The sequence below is a fragment of the Panulirus ornatus genome, chromosome 63, assembly GCF_036320965.1.
Source record: "Panulirus ornatus isolate Po-2019 chromosome 63, ASM3632096v1, whole genome shotgun sequence".
Taxonomy (NCBI): domain Eukaryota; kingdom Metazoa; phylum Arthropoda; class Malacostraca; order Decapoda; family Palinuridae; genus Panulirus; species Panulirus ornatus.
The window spans coordinates 5,031,834-5,047,558 of NC_092286.1; the positions used below are offsets into that span (position 1 = coordinate 5,031,834).

At 41.3% G+C, this 15,725-nt stretch overlaps 1 protein-coding gene across 11 annotated transcripts in view; it reads left to right on the plus strand.

The window, feature by feature from the left end:
• Positions 1 to 15,725, plus strand: part of LOC139745957 (endonuclease 8-like 3) — a 33,070-nt gene that overhangs the window by 12,531 nt on the left and 4,814 nt on the right. For 10 of the 11 annotated variants that reach the window (XR_011712027.1, XR_011712029.1, XR_011712028.1 and 7 more), the window contains 4 exons: positions 1,822 to 2,037; positions 5,885 to 6,171; positions 11,299 to 11,423; positions 14,264 to 14,415. Coding sequence is in view for 6 of the 11 variants with exons in the window: in XM_071656681.1 (XP_071512782.1) it covers positions 1,822 to 2,037; positions 5,885 to 6,171; positions 11,299 to 11,423; positions 14,264 to 14,415 (780 nt within the window). In the remaining 5 variants the exon portion in view is untranslated. The remainder of the gene's footprint in view (positions 1 to 1,821; positions 2,038 to 5,884; positions 6,172 to 11,298; positions 11,424 to 14,263; positions 14,416 to 15,725) is intronic. The other variant, XM_071656686.1, reaches the window with a different exon arrangement.

Consider the following 15,725-nt stretch of genomic DNA (forward strand, 5'->3'; position numbering starts at 1 on the left):
TTTATGGATCTGGAGAAGGCATATGATAGAGTTGATAGAGATGCTCTGTGGAAGGTATTAAGAATATATGGTGTGGGAGGAAAGTTGTTAGAAGCAGTGAAAAGTTTTTATCGAGGATGTAAGGCATGTGTACGTGTAGGAAGAGAGGAAAGTGATTGGTTCTCAGTGAATGTAGGTTTGCGGCAGGGGTGTGTGATGTCTCCATGGTTGTTTAATTTGTTTATGGATGGGGTTGTTAGGGAGGTAAATGCAAGAGTTTTGGAAAGAGGGGCAAGTATGAAGTCTGTTGGGGATGAGAGAGCTTGGGAAGTGAGTCAGTTGTTGTTCGCTGATGATACAGCGCTGGTGGCTGATTCATGTGAGAAACTGCAGAAGCTGGTGACTGAGTTTGGTAAAGTGTGTGAAAGAAGAAAGTTAAGAGTAAATGTGAATAAGAGCAAGGTTATTAGGTACAGTAGGGTTGAGGGTCAAGTCAATTGGGAGGTGAGTTTGAATGGAGAAAAACTGGAGGAAGTAAAGTGTTTTAGATATCTGGGAGTGGATCTGGCAGCGGATGGAACCATGGAAGCGGAAGTGGATCATAGGGTGGGGGAGGGGGCGAAAATCCTGGGGGCCTTGAAGAATGTGTGGAAGTCGAGAACATTATCTCGGAAAGCAAAAATGGGTATGTTTGAAGGAATAGTGGTTCCAACAATGTTGTATGGTTGCGAGGCGTGGGCTATGGATAGAGTTGTGCGCAGGAGGATGGATGTGCTGGAAATGAGGTGTTTGAGGACAATGTGTGGTGTGAGGTGGTTTGATCGAGTGAGTAACGTAAGGGTAAGAGAGATGTGTGGAAATAAAAAGAGCATGGTTGAGAGAGCAGAAGAGGGTGTTTTGAAGTGGTTTGGGCACATGGAGAGGATGAGTGAGGAAAGATTGACCAAGAGGATATATGTGTCGGAGGTGGAGGGAACAAGGAGAAGAGGGAGACCAAATTGGAGGTGGAAAGATGGAGTGAAAAAGATTTTGAGTGATCGGGGCCTGAACATGCAGGAGGGTGAAAGGAGGGCAAGGAATAGAGTGAATTGGAGCGATGTGGGATACCGGGGTTGACGTGCTGTCAGTGGATTGAATCAGGGCATGTGAGGCGTCTGGGGTAAACCATGGAAAGCTGTGTAGGTATGTATATTTGCGTGTGTGGACGTATGTATATACATGTGTATGGGGGGGGGTTGGGCCATTTCTTTCGTCTGTTTCCTTGCGCTACCTCGCAAACGCGGGAGACAGCGACAAAGTATAATAAAAAAAATAAATATATGTGTGTGTGTGTGTGTGTGTGTGTGTGTGTGTGTGTGTGTGTGTGTGTGTTCGTATATATAATTGGATGGGCCATTCTTTTTCTGTTTCCTGGCGCAACCTCGCTGACACAGGAAACAGCGATCAAGTATAATAAATATAGATAAACATATGTGTTAGTTTGTGTATATGTATATATGTGATATCATTGCTTTTACATGTATATTTATTGCTAGGATAAGAAGTTTTTCATCTACTACATCAAATTCATCAAGCAAGATCAAACCCTCCCTGTGCTGTATACCTTCAGTAATCCCTGTCACTACTTTAATAGGGGGATTAATATGCCAAGGAAACAATATTAATTTTTTTCATTAAAAACTCATTCTTAAATTTTAGAGTACAGAGGGAAATGTGACAGACATATTTTCAGTGTTGGGTCTCTGATTATATGATGATCATTGATGAGAGTTTGTAGGAAGATTTTTCATGCCTTCCAGCCATAGATGTGGGTAAAAGAATGTTTTTCCTAATGTGTTGCAGTGTCGAAAAGAAGGAAAGAATCTACATAAATTCATGAAAGTTTATAAGAAGGAGAAGTGTTTGGAGTGTGGTGGTAAAATCATCACGTGTAAGCCTGGAGAGTATGAGAGGCTGACATTTTACTGTAGTGCCTGCCAGACAAATACACTAAAATCACCTAAGAAGCTTCCTACAAAAAACTCTCTTTTAGGATGGGTTGTGACTGCAAAGGATCAAGTAAGTATATTCAGTAAAGATATTTTGTTCTCTAGTTGCAGCAAAGTTGATCAGTTTTTTTTTTTTTTTTTTGTCGCTGTCTCCCGCGTTTGCGAGGTAGCGCAAGGAAACAGACGAAAGAAATGGCCCAACCCACCCCCATACCCATGTATATACATACGTCCACACACGCAAATATACATACCTACACAGCTTTCCATGGTTTACCCCAGACGCTTCACCTGCCCTGATTCAATCCACTGACAGCACGTCAACCCTGGTATACCACATCGCTCCAATTCACTCTATTCCTTGCCCTCCTTTCACCCTCCTGCATGTTCAGGCCCCGATCACACAAAATCTTTTTCACTCCATCTTTCCACCTCCAATTTGGTTTCCCTCTTCTCCTCGTTCCCTCCACCTCCAACACATATATCCTCTTGGTCAATCTTTCCTCACTCATTCTCTCCATGTGCCCAAACCATTTCAAAACACCCTCTTCTGCTCTCTCAACCACGCTCATTTTATTTCCACACATCTCTCTTACCCTTACGTTACTTACTCGATCAAACCACCTCACACCACACATTGTCCTCAAACATCTCATTTCCAGCACCTCCATCCTCCTGCGCACCACTCTATCCATAGCCCACGCCTCGCAACCATACAACATTGTTGGAACCACTATTCCTTCAAACATACCCATTTTCGCTTTCCGAGATAATGTTCTTGACTTCCACACATTCTTCAAGGCTCCCAGAATTTTCGCCCCCTCCCCCAACCTATGATCCACTTCCGCTTCCATGGTTCCATCCGCTGCCAGATCCACTCCCAGATATCTAAAACACTTCACTTCCTCCAGTTTTTCTCCATTCAAACTCACCTCCCAATTGACTTGACCCTCAACCCTACTGTACCTAATAACCTTGCTCTTATTCACATTTACTCTTAACTTTCTTCTTTCACACACTTTACCAAACTCAGTCACCAGCTTCTGCAGTTTCTCACATGAATCAGCCACCAGCACTGTATCATCAGCGAACAACAACTGAGTCACTTCCCAAGCTCTCTCATCCCCAACAGACTTCATACTTGCCCCTCTTTCCAAAACTCTTGCATTTACCTCCCTAACAACCCCATCCATAAACAAATTAAACAACCATGGAGACATCACACACCCCTGCCACAAACCTACATTCACTGAGAACCAATCACTTTCCTCTCTTCCTACACGTACACATGCCTTACATCCTCGATAAAAACTTTTCACTGCTTCTAACAACTTGCCTCCCACACCATATATTCTTAATACCTTCCACAGAGCATCTCTATCAACTCTATCATATGCCTTCTCCAGATCCATAAATGCTACATACAAATCCATTTGCTTTTCTAAGTATTTCTCACATACATTCTTCAAAGCAAACACCTGATCCACACATCCTCTACCACTTCTGAAACCACACTGCTCTTCCCCAATCTGATGCTCTGTACATGCCTTCACCCTCTCAATCAATACCCTCCCATATAATTTACCAGGAATACTCAACAAACTTATACCTCTGTGATCAGTTTTTACTCAGATTTTCATACAGTGGTTTGTCTGTGGATTTACCATTTTACACTGTTATTAATGGGATTTTTTTGTTTGAAACACTGCTTGGAGCTGAGGGTTTTGTTCATACCCAATGGTTTCTTGCAGAATGCAGCTTAAAGAATGTGAGGAAGATGTGTATTTGTTAAAGCAAGAAATGTTTAGAAATTTCATGTAAAAAAAGCTTGTGGATGATTTGAAATTCCATTATACACTTCAGCCTCTTCTCATATCTCATGTAATTGATAATCTCAGACCACAAGTAAATTTTGCTCATTTTCACACACAGTCACTATTCATAGGCAAGAGAACTGATATGTATTATTGTTTGATATTGACCTAAACTTTATATTTTTTCATACTTGTTTGCCATTTCCTGCATTAGGAGTTAGCACCAGCAACAAAGAAAGGCTGCATTTGCTTACATCCATTCTCCAGCTCTCATTTTTAATGCACCAAAACCACAGTACCCTATTCTCAACCAGGTTTTGCAGACACTTCTTTGGTTTCCTCAGCTGCTTTATATGCCTTGGTTCCATCCGTTAACAGCACATCACCATTTGTATACCACATTGCTCCAGTTCACTCTTGTCTTATGCCAGCTTTTTCCTCTCCTGAATGTTCAGGCCCCAAGCTTTCGTAAGCTTTTTTAGTCCATCCTTCCATCTCCAATTTGGTCTCCCACTCTTTGACCCCTCCAGTTATGACATTAATATATCTACTTTGTCAACCTCTTCGCATTCATTGTCTCCAGACCATTTTGGCACACCCTCTTCAGCTGTCTCAGTCACATTGTTCTTATTACCACACCTCTTTCTCTTACCCAATTTTTACTTCATCTTACCTATTCATATCACATATTGTTGTCAGACATATCTTGTCCAACACATCTATACCCTCCATCATACATCCTCATCTATAACCCATGCCTTACATCCATACATTGCTGGGACTACTACACCTTCAGGCATATTAATTTTTGCCCTTTCAGATACCTCTCTTTCCTCCTATTCCTTAATGCTCCCAGAACCTTCAACCTCTCATCTACCTTATTACTCACTTCTGCTTCCATGGTTCTGTTTGCTGCCATATCCATTTCACTTCTTCCTAATTTTCTCTATTCAAACTCTAACCCTATCCAACTTGTTACCCTGCTCTACTAAACCTAATAACCCTGCTTTTTTCACATTTACTCTCAACTTCCTCCTTTCACACACTCTCTTAGACTCAGACACTAGATTCTGCTGTTTCTCATTGGAATGTGCCACCAGTGCTGTGTCATCAGCAAACGACAGACTCACTAACTCACAATCCCTTACGGACTACATACTTGCACGTCTCTCCAAGACCCTTTCATTGACCTCCCCCACTATCCCATGTATAACCAAATTAAACAGCCATGTTGACATCATACACCCCTGCCACAGACTCACCTTTACCTCGAACCACTCGCCTTCCTATGTGCCCACTTGAACATTCAACTTACTTTCTTGATAAACACTCCTCCTTGCTTCTAATTGTTTTGCAAACACATATATACTTGTAACACCTGCTTTCTCCAGATCCATAAATATCACTTACAAATCATGTTTCAAGGCAAACATCTGATCTGCACATCCTGTGCCACTTCTGAAACCATATTGTTCCTCCCCATTCTGATGCTCTGTCTATGCCACCACCCTTTCAATCACACTCTTCCTTACTACTTTGCAGGTCTTTTCTTTCTTTCAAACTATTCGCCATTTCCCGCATTAGCGAGGTAGCGTTAAGAACAGAGGACTGGGCCTTAGAGGGAATATCCTCACCTGGCCCCCTTCTCTGTTCCTTCTTTTGGAAAATTAAAAAAAAACGAGAGGGGAGGATTTCCAGCCACCCGCTCCCTCCCCTTTTAGTCGCCTTCTACGACATGCAGGGAATACATGGGAAGTATTCTTTCTCCCCTATCCCCAGGGATAACTTTGCAGGTATACTCAACAAATTCATACCTGTTTTGAAATGACAGTTTTCTTAATATATGAAAATGCTTGCTGCTAGTTTGAGTACTTTTACATGAAATTCGGTATATTAGGAAGAATATTGCTAATTCATCTGAATAATACCAACGTAATTTTTGATGTCATCCTTTTTAACTCATTCATAGCAACTGCTTTTCATAGTTTAACTTGTCTTATCTCATTTCATGGAATTGTTCTGCTTGCCTTTTGGAAACATGCAATAATGTTTAACCTATTTGTGAAGACTGTGTATTTCTTTTTTCTCTTGAATCTTTTTCAGGTTTCATGGACTTGCTGTACTTGTACATTGGAAAATAAACCTTCTAGCACCAAATGCAATGTCTGTCTTACTCCAAAAATTCGTAGTGCAAATGACCTTCATCTTCACACTCTTGCATCTGACCAGAATTTGGAGCATTCAAGATCTAAGTGCCAAAACTTTGACCTTCAGAGTGGATCATCTGGCCCCAATACTAAATCATTTATAAGAACATCATCTACTACTGCTGTAATAATAAATAAGAATTTACTCGAACACACTGATGATCTAATCAGACCTGCAAAGAGGTAAGGTGGATTTATGCATGTTTGGTACCCACAGTTGTTTATCATGGTGTAATAAAGTGCGTAAGACAAGGGAGCAAATGGGAACTTCAGTGAAGGGCGCAAATGGGGAGGTGATAACAAGTAGTGGTGATGTGAGAAGGAGATGGAGTGAGTATTTTGAAGGTTTGTTGAATGTGTTTGATGATAGAGTGGCAGATATAGGGTGTTTTGGTCGAGGTGGTGTGCAAAGTGAGAGGGTTAGGGAAAATGATTTGGTAAACAGAGAAGAGGTAGTAAAAGCTTTGCGGAAGATGAAAGCCGGCAAGGCAGCAGGTTTGGATGGTATTGCAGTGGAATTTATTAAAAAAGGGGGTGACTGTATTGTTGACTGGTTGGTAAGGTTATTTAATGTATGTATGACTCACGGTGAGGTGCCTGAGGATTGGCGGAATGCGTGCATAGTGCCATTGTACAAAGGCAAAGGGGATAAGAGTGAGTGCTCAAATTACAGAGGTATAAGTTTGTTGAGTATTCCTGGTAAATTATATGGGAGGGTATTGATTGAGAGGGTGAAGGCATGTACAGAGCATCAGATTGGGGAAGAGCAGTGTGGTTTCAGAAGTGGTAGAGGATGTGTGGATCAGGTGTTTGCTTTGAAGAATGTTTTTTTTTTTTTTTTTTTTTTTTTTTTTTTTTATACCTTGTCGCTGTCTCCCGCGTATTGCGAGGTAGCGCAAGGAAACAGACGAAAGAAATGGCCCAACCCCCCCCATACACATGTACATACACACGTCCACACACACAAATATACATACCTACACAGCTTTCCATGGTTTACCCCGGACGCTTCACATGCCTTGATTCAATCCACTGACAGCACGTCAACCCCTGTATACCACATCGCTCCAATTCACTCTATTCCTTGCCCTCCTTTCACCCTCCTGCATGTTCAGGCCCCGATCACACAAAATCTTTTTCACTCCATCTTTCCACCTCCAATTTGGTCTCCCTCTTCTCCTCGTTCCCTCCACCTCCGACACATATATCCTCTTGGTCAATCTTTCCTCACTCATTCTCTCCATGTGCCCAAACCATTTTAAAACACTCTCTTCTGCTCTCTCAACCACGCTCTTTTTATTTCCACACATCTCTCTTACCCTTACGTTACTTACTCGATCAAACCACCTCACACCACACATTGTCCTCAAACATCTCATTTCCAGCACATCCATCCTCCTGCGCACAACTCTATCCATAGCCCACGCCTCGCAACCATACAACATTGTTGGAACCACTATTCCTTCAAACATACCCATTTTTGCTTTCCGAGATAATGTTCTCGACTTCCACACATTCTTCAAGGCTCCCAGAATTTTCGCCCCCTCCCCCACCCTATGATCCACTTCCGCTTCCATGGTTCCATCCGCTGCCAGATCCACTCCCAGATATCTAAAACACTTCACTTCCTCCAGTTTTTCACCATTCAAACTCACCTCCCAATTGACTTGAAGAATGTATGTGAGAAATACTTAGAAAAGCAAATGGATTTGTATGTAGCATTTATGGATCTGGAGAAGGCATATGATAGAGTTGATAGAGATGCTCTGTGGAAGGTATTAAGAATATATGGTGTGGGAGGCAAGTTGTTAGAAGCAGTGAAAAGTTTTTATCGAGGATGTAAGGCATGTGTACGTGTAGGAAGAGAGGAAAGTGATTGGTTCTCAGTGAATGTAGGTTTGCGGCAGGGGTGTGTGATGTCTCCATGGTTGTTTAATTTTTTTGTGGATGGGGTTGTTAGGGAGGTGAATGCAAGAGTTTTGGAAAAAGGGGCAAGTATGAAGTCTGTTGGGGATGAGAGAGCTTGGGAAGTGAGTCAGTTTTTGTTCGCTGATGATACAGCGCTGGTGGCTGATTCATGTGAGAAACTGCAGAAGCTGGTGACTGAGTTTGGTAAAGTGTGTGAAAGAAGAAAGTTAAGAGTAAATGTGAATAAGAGCAAGGTTATTAGGTACAGTAGGGTTGAGGGTCAAGTCAATTGGGAGGTGAGTTTGAATGGAGAAAAACTGGAGGAAGTGAAGTGTTTTAGATATCTGGGAGTGGATCTGGCAGCGGATGGAACCATGGAAGCGGAAGTGGATCATAGGGTGGGGGAGGGGGCGAAAATTCTGGGAGCCTTGAAGAATGTGTGGAAGTCGAGAACATTATCTCGGAAAGCAAAAATGGGTATGTTTGAAGGAATAGTGGTTCCAACAATGTTGTATGGTTGCGAGGCGTGGGCTATGGATAGAGTTGTGCACAGGAGGATGGATGTGCTGGAAATGAGATGTTTGAGGACAATGTGTGGTGTGAGGTGGTTTGATCGAGTAAGTAACGTAAGGGTAAGAGAGATGTGTGGAAATAAAAAGAGCGTGGTTGAGAGAGCAGAAGAGGGTGTTTTGAAATGGTTTGGGCACATGGAGAGAATGAGCGAGGAAAGATTGACCAAGAGGATATATGTGTCGGAGGTGGAGGGAACGAGGAGAAGAGGGAGACCAAATTGGAGGTGGAAAGATGGAGTGAAAAAGATTTTGTGTGATCGGGGCCTGAACATGCAGGAGGGTGAAAGGAGGGCAAGGAATAGAGTGAATTGGAGCGATGTGGTATACCGGGGTCGACGTGCTGTCAGTGGATTGAATCAGGGCATGTGAAGCATCTGGGGTAAACCATGGAAAGCTGTGTAGGTATGTATATTTGCGTGTGTGGACGTATGTATATACATGTGTATGGGGGTGGGTTGGGCCATTTCTTTCGTCTGTTTCCTTGTGCTACCTCGCAAACACGGGAGACAGCGACAAAGCAAAAAAAAAAAAAAAAAAAAAAAAAACTGACATTTCAGTGGTTATTCCCAGTCTGTGTTTGTTGTAATTCTTTTACGTCTATATTGTTACATCTTGAAGAAGAGAATGTTTACATCCAGATGACATGCGACTTCCCTCGTTTTCTCCTGCCCCCCCATTAACTCCACACTTTATGCCAATTCATTCCAAACCATTCATCCCCCTTTCCCTTGAGATTTGTTTTATTTAGAGCCAGAACATCCAGGTTTCCCTTCCCAAACATACTACCTGTCCCTTCTTTCTTCTCATCCTGGCTACAGCCACACACATTTACAAAGTCAGCCTTCAAGGATGTTGAGCACTCCTCACTTGACTCTTCTCATCCAATCATTTAGAAATTATAATACAGGAAGAAAAGGGTTTCCTTCCTCTCATTCCAGCTGCAACAAGAAGGGAATGCAGGGTTGGTGCCTTTCTTGTTTTCCTGGTGCTACCTAACTGAAGTAGGGGGTAGCGATTCTGTTTCCTGTGGGGTGGGGTAGCACCAGGAATGGATGAAGGCAAGCAAGTATGAATATGTACATGTGTATGTATGTATATGTCTGCTTGCCTTCATCCATTCTTGGTGCTACCCTGCCCCACAGGAAACAGCATTGCCAACCCCAGCGTCAGCAAGGTAGCGTTAGGAAAACAGGCCAAAAAAGGCCACAATCATTCACACTCAGTCTTTAGCTATCATGTGCAATGCAGCAAAACCACAACTCCCTATGCACATCCAGGCCCCACAGACCTTTCCATGGGTTACGTATACATATATATACACACACACATATACATATGTGGATGAGAGAGCTTGGGAAGTGAGTCAGTTGTTGTTCGCTGATGATATAGCGCTGGTGGCTGATTCGAGTGAGAAACTGCATAAGCTGGTGACTGAGTTTGGTAAAGTGTGTGAAAGAAGAAAGCTGATAGTAAATGTGAATAAAAGCAAGGTTATTAGGTACAGTAGGGTTGAGGGACAAGTCAATTAGGAGGTAAGTTTGAATGGAGAAAAACTGGAGGAAGTGAAGTGTTTTAGATATCTGGGAGTGGATTTGGCAGTGGATGGAACCATGGAAGCAGAAGTGAATCACAGGGTGGGGGAGGGGGCGAAAGTTCTGGGAGCATTGAAAAATGTGTGGAAGTCGAGAACGTTATCTTGGAAAGCAAAAATGGGTATGTTTGCAGGAATAGTGGTTCCAGCAATGTTATATGGTTGCGAGGCGTGGGCTATAGATAGAGTTGTGCGGAGGAGGGTGGATGTGCTGGAAATGAGATGTTTGAGGACAGTATGTGGTGACAGGTGGTTTGATCAAGTAAGTAATGAAAGGATAAGAGAGATGTGTGGTAATAAAAAGAGTGTGGTTGAGAGAGCAGAAGAGGGTGTTTTGAAATGGTTTGGTCACATGGAGAGAATGAGTGAGGAAAGATTGACCAAGAGGATATATGTGTCAAAGGTGGAGGGAATGAGGAGAAGCGGTAGACCAAATTGGAAGTGGAAAGATGGAGTGAAAAAGATTCTGAGCGATCGGGGCCTGAACATGCAGGAGGGTGAAAGGCATGCAAGGAATAGAGTGAATTGGAACGATGTGGTATACTGGGGTCGACGTGCTGTCAATGGATTGAACCAGGGCATGTGAAGTGTCTGGGGTAAACCATGGAATGTTTTGTGGGGTCTGGATGTGGAAAGGGAGCTGTGGTTTTGTGCATTATACATGACAGCTAGAGACTGAGTGTGAACGAATGTGGCCTTTGTTGTCTTTTCCTAGTGCTACCTCGCACACATGCAGGGGGAGGGGGTTTTCATTTCATGTGTGTCAGGGTGGCGATGGGAATGAATAAGGGCAGACAGTTTGAATTATGTACATGTGTATATATGTATATGTCTGTGTGTGTATATATATATGTATACATTGAGATGTATAGGTATGTATATGTGCGTGTGTGGACGTGTATGTATATACATGTGTATGTGGGTGGGTTGGGCCATTCTTTCATCTGTTTCCTTGGCTACCTCACTAATGTGGGAGACAGCGACAAAGTATAGTAAATAAATAAATATGAATAAATACATACATATAGATACACTTGGAATGGTATTTTTGTAGAAATGAATTTGTTGAAAGTTTGTTAGAGAGGACTTTAGAAGTTTTGACTATTAGGTCAAAATATATTTAAGATTGATGTTTGGTTTCAGACACTGTAAAGTAGAAACATAGTTAATTTTCTTCATCCACAGAAAGTATAGATTCAGAAGGCTGTCTGATTCTTAGTTGTTTTCCTACATCCACAGAAAATATAAATTTAGAAGGCTGTCTGATTCTTCGCAAGATGTTATTCCTCCAGAAAGATACGAGAATCAAAGAATAGATGTTATGAAGGTGCCTAGTAATCCTCAAACTCATTCTTTGCCAAAAGGTAAGGCCTTAAATCAGGTTACTGTTCTGGAACTCATTTAAGTTAATGTGTATTGTATAAGACTTTGTCTCCTGGCAGTACTGAATTGCACATACAGAATCATTCAAAATTTAGATTGCTTTTCATTGTAAAAGAGTTAGGATGTTGGCACAACCAATCAAAAAGTACATATGATAAGGTATTCCCAAAGGGCAGGGCATGCATGTAGTGTTCACAGCATGACTTACCTGATGAGTTACATGCATATTACATAGTTATTTCTCCTGGGTTCTTTGGAACTGTCTTCAGCCATATAATAAGTTTTCTTTTAAAAGATTCTGCTGTTGATCTGAACATGTATCTTATTTCTTATATTAGTAAATTGAAAAGTGTTCCCCAACCTTTTTGGAGGGCTCACATTTTTACTTGATGCTTTGATACTATGAATGTGTAAGGTAAATGGAAAGTTATGAAGTGCAGCGAGGGGTTTTATTAGGAGAGGAAAGCATGTGTGCAAGAAAGTATGGAGGATGGGTAGTTCTCACAGAAGGTGGGCCTGTGTTAAGGATATGTGATATTTTGATAGATGTATGGACAGGGTAGGTAGTACTTGGTAGGCAGTCACCAACCATGGAGATATATTACCGGTACTACCCACCTTGGTGTTGAGAGGGTCAGTGGTGGCTGCATAGTGAGCCAGCACTAGAATGGTTGTCAAATTGTAATCCTTTGACCCAGGTGTCTTTTTCTGCCTCATCCACACATGGACTGCAGGCATTCTGTCCACAACACAACCTCTCCTTGTCACACATAACACTTGACAACACTTAACTCACACAACTCCTTCTTCCTAATTCTAGATTTTTCTGCTTTGTATGCTGTGCAGTAGCCTTGCCTTTTGGTAAAATAGGTAGGAGCAATAGATGCAAGTAGTAGGTATGAGCATTAGTTTAGAAACATTAACTGGGAGCATTAGACTAGAACATCAATAGACACATTAGGTAATGGTAGTTGGTGGGAACATTAGATAGGAGCCTCTAAAAACTCTGCATTAGAGTTGCCCTCTGCCAGTGGTCTGTTAAGGATGAGGCAGTAAAGGCTGAGAAGTGACACTAGAATTCACCAGGTATGGAGACACTTTTGGCGTGGCCATCCCTTCGAGGGAGCTCCCACTGGGAACAGGTGTCATGGATATAGATAGATAGTATGGACAGGGTGGTAAGGAGAGTGAATGTAAGGGTCTTTTAGTGAGAGATCGCTCTTCAGTATGCTAGGGGTTGGGGGGCATGGGAGGCGAATCAGTTGCTGTTTGCAAATGACATGGCTCTCTTGGCAGACTGTAAAGAGTAACTCCAGTAGCTGGTAACAGAGTTTTGGTGTGTAAAAGGAAGTTGAGAGTAACTGTGAACAACAGTAAGGTGATGAGGCACTGCATGGGAATTAGATAGGATTTTTATGTGTAAGTTTGAATGGAGAAGACCTGAAGGAAGTGGAATACTTTAGGTTCCTTTGCAATGTCTTTGTTAGTGAATGTAAAGGGGGGTGGGAGAGGTTAAGTGCCTGGGTGAACTAAGGAGCATGTGGAAGGAGAGCTTACTGTCTGATTGAGCATAGATGGGTATGTTTGAAGGTACAGCGGTTGTAGCAACGAGGTATGGCGGTGAGTCTTGAACCAAACATACAAGTAAGGAGGAGGGTTGATGTGTTGGAGATGAAATGACTGTGAGAATGACGGTGTGAGGCCAGGTGAATATGTATGGAATGTGCCTAAGGATGATGTAGTGTGAGATAGGGTCATTGTGTAAGGAATGTCATTACATATAAGATAGGGTTATGGTAATGAGTGGAGTCTGATTGAGAATGTGCTGAAATGGTATGGATGTATGAAGGGTAAGAAATAACGAAGAAAGACTTGATATTGATAAAAGGGTGTATGTACGAGTCTTAAGTGGAGGGGAAGACCAGGAAGGAGATGGAATTTATGAGGCTTTTAAGGTATTGGGGCCTTAACATTTAGGAGGGTTAGAGGTGTGCATAGGATAGAACAAATTTGATTGATGTATTTGAGGGCAGCACTGTGTCAGTGGACTCATCTAGGGCAAAGTAAATCATGCATTTTCTGTGGGACTTAGCTGTTGATGATGAGCTCTGGTTTCAGTACATTATATCAGACAGTTAGCGAATGTGTGCAGATGATGCTATTGCTTGTTTACTCGCTAAGGTCAGGATCCAGTTACTTTAAGGAGACAGGACTACTAGGTATGGCAAAGCCAGGTTGGCTCATTGGTTAGTAACTCCAGACCCTTTTTGTTTTTGTATTCAGTCTTACCAAGCTATTAAAAAAAAATCTCAACGTCCACTTATTATAAGAATTTACAAACTTATCTCTGGGAACAGAGGAGAAAGAATTCTGCCCATGTAATTCCTGCATGTCTCTTAAAGGCAACTAAGAATGGTGGAACTAGAGGTGTGGAAATCCTCACCTTCTGTATTAATTTTCAAAAGAAGGTGCAGAGGATGGTGCTAAGTGACAATTTCCATTACAGCTTGGTCATGTGTTCTTGGAATTGCTTTGCTTTTGGGAAATAGCTAACATTAAAAAAAGACAAATTCATATAAGAATTGAGTTTATGTGGAGGTGCAGTAAATGATAGATGATATTTGCTATCTAAACTACTTTTGGAAATAATTGTGGTAGAATTACTCATTAACTGTTTACAATACACAAATGCATTAAATATTCTGATCATAATTTTGTTATGGATTTATCAGCCTTCAGTTATGTATAGTAACTATTCTGATAAAATGTAGCCTTTTTCTGCTTTATGAGATTGATAAACAAATATTGCTGTCCTTCTTAGGTGATGTTGAAAGTGATGGCAGAAGTCTGGTTTTGTGCCCAGGCCATAAAACACCAGCAAAGAGATGCCAGGTGGAAAAAGACAGTGAAAATCGAGGGCGAATCTTCTACATATGCAGCATGCCAAAGTCACGCCAATGCAAGTTTTTTATGGTAGGTTGTACTGTTTTATTTTTTTCTAAAACTAACAAAAAAATACCATATCTCTGTAAAAGGTAACACTTCAGAAAGTCTTTTGTCATTATTTATTTATAATTACATAAGATCTCTTTCTGAAAGCTTCCTGGTGTTACTTGGGACCCTTTACCAGTGCCCTTGTGGGTCCAAGGCTGTGCTACACTTAGTGGCAGGGACAAGATGAACTCCTTTGAAATGATAAGTTCTTTGATAAGGCATTATTCTCTTTCATTTAATGATACACAGCCTCGCCAAAGGTGACTTTTCACTTGCAGTGTAACCTTGAGCAGATAGAGTCAAGGACCACTTTAATTTGGCTTCACGTGTAGAAACAAGTTACTGTGGAATAAATTGGTTTGTCAAACAGTTGGAGAGTTGGTGTATAGGAGAAAGTCACTGGTAGTGCTTGAGTCTGAACCAAAAGTTACTATGGGGAGAGTCAGAATTTGGGTCAGAACAGGAATTTATTTCCTAAAGCTAAATAAATTGTTTAATTGTTGTACGAAAATAGTCCACACCAATTAATATGTTAACTTTTCCCAAGTATCTTTAAATAACCAGCTGTTAGTAGTTTGTAAAGTCTTATTACCAGAAGGCATGAAAAAAATATCCTCTCTCCTCAGTACCACAAAAATATCACATGTACATGGCCATTAACCTGCCAGTCATGTGTACATGATGGTCCTGTAGAAAATAGGTAGATATTTGGATGACATAAGTGATGAGGATAACATAATGAATGAGTGACTTATACTGTGACTTCATTAGGATTATGTACGAAGGAGGATGAACTGGGGATGACATAAGTGATGAGGATAACATAACGAAATGAGTGACTTATACAGTGACTTCATTAGGATTATGTATGAAGGAGGGTGAACTGCATGTTAGGCATCCCCATTGACCTTGTGCAAGTTGAAGAATTTTAATAACAACTGTGTCTATTTTTTGTTATATAATCCTGGGATCAAAGAGGACTTTGGTGACAGATGATGAGTAAAAATCAAGAGTATTGTAAAAGAAAAACCATCTCCACTATCCTTTCCACAGTTTCTTGCTCGTTTACAATTTTTGTAGCGACATAATGTAATATTTTTAAATATTTTCATATTATGCACCTCTCGCACAGTACCTATTTACGAATTAAGAGTAGAGTGTCAAATTAAGCAGAAGATAAAATAAAGGAAGTCTTTCAATTTCCCACCAGCAGTTGCAAACCAATCTCCCTCACTGATTTTTAGTGTGAAAGATGTTATTCCTAAATCTGGTGATGTTATTTACCACAG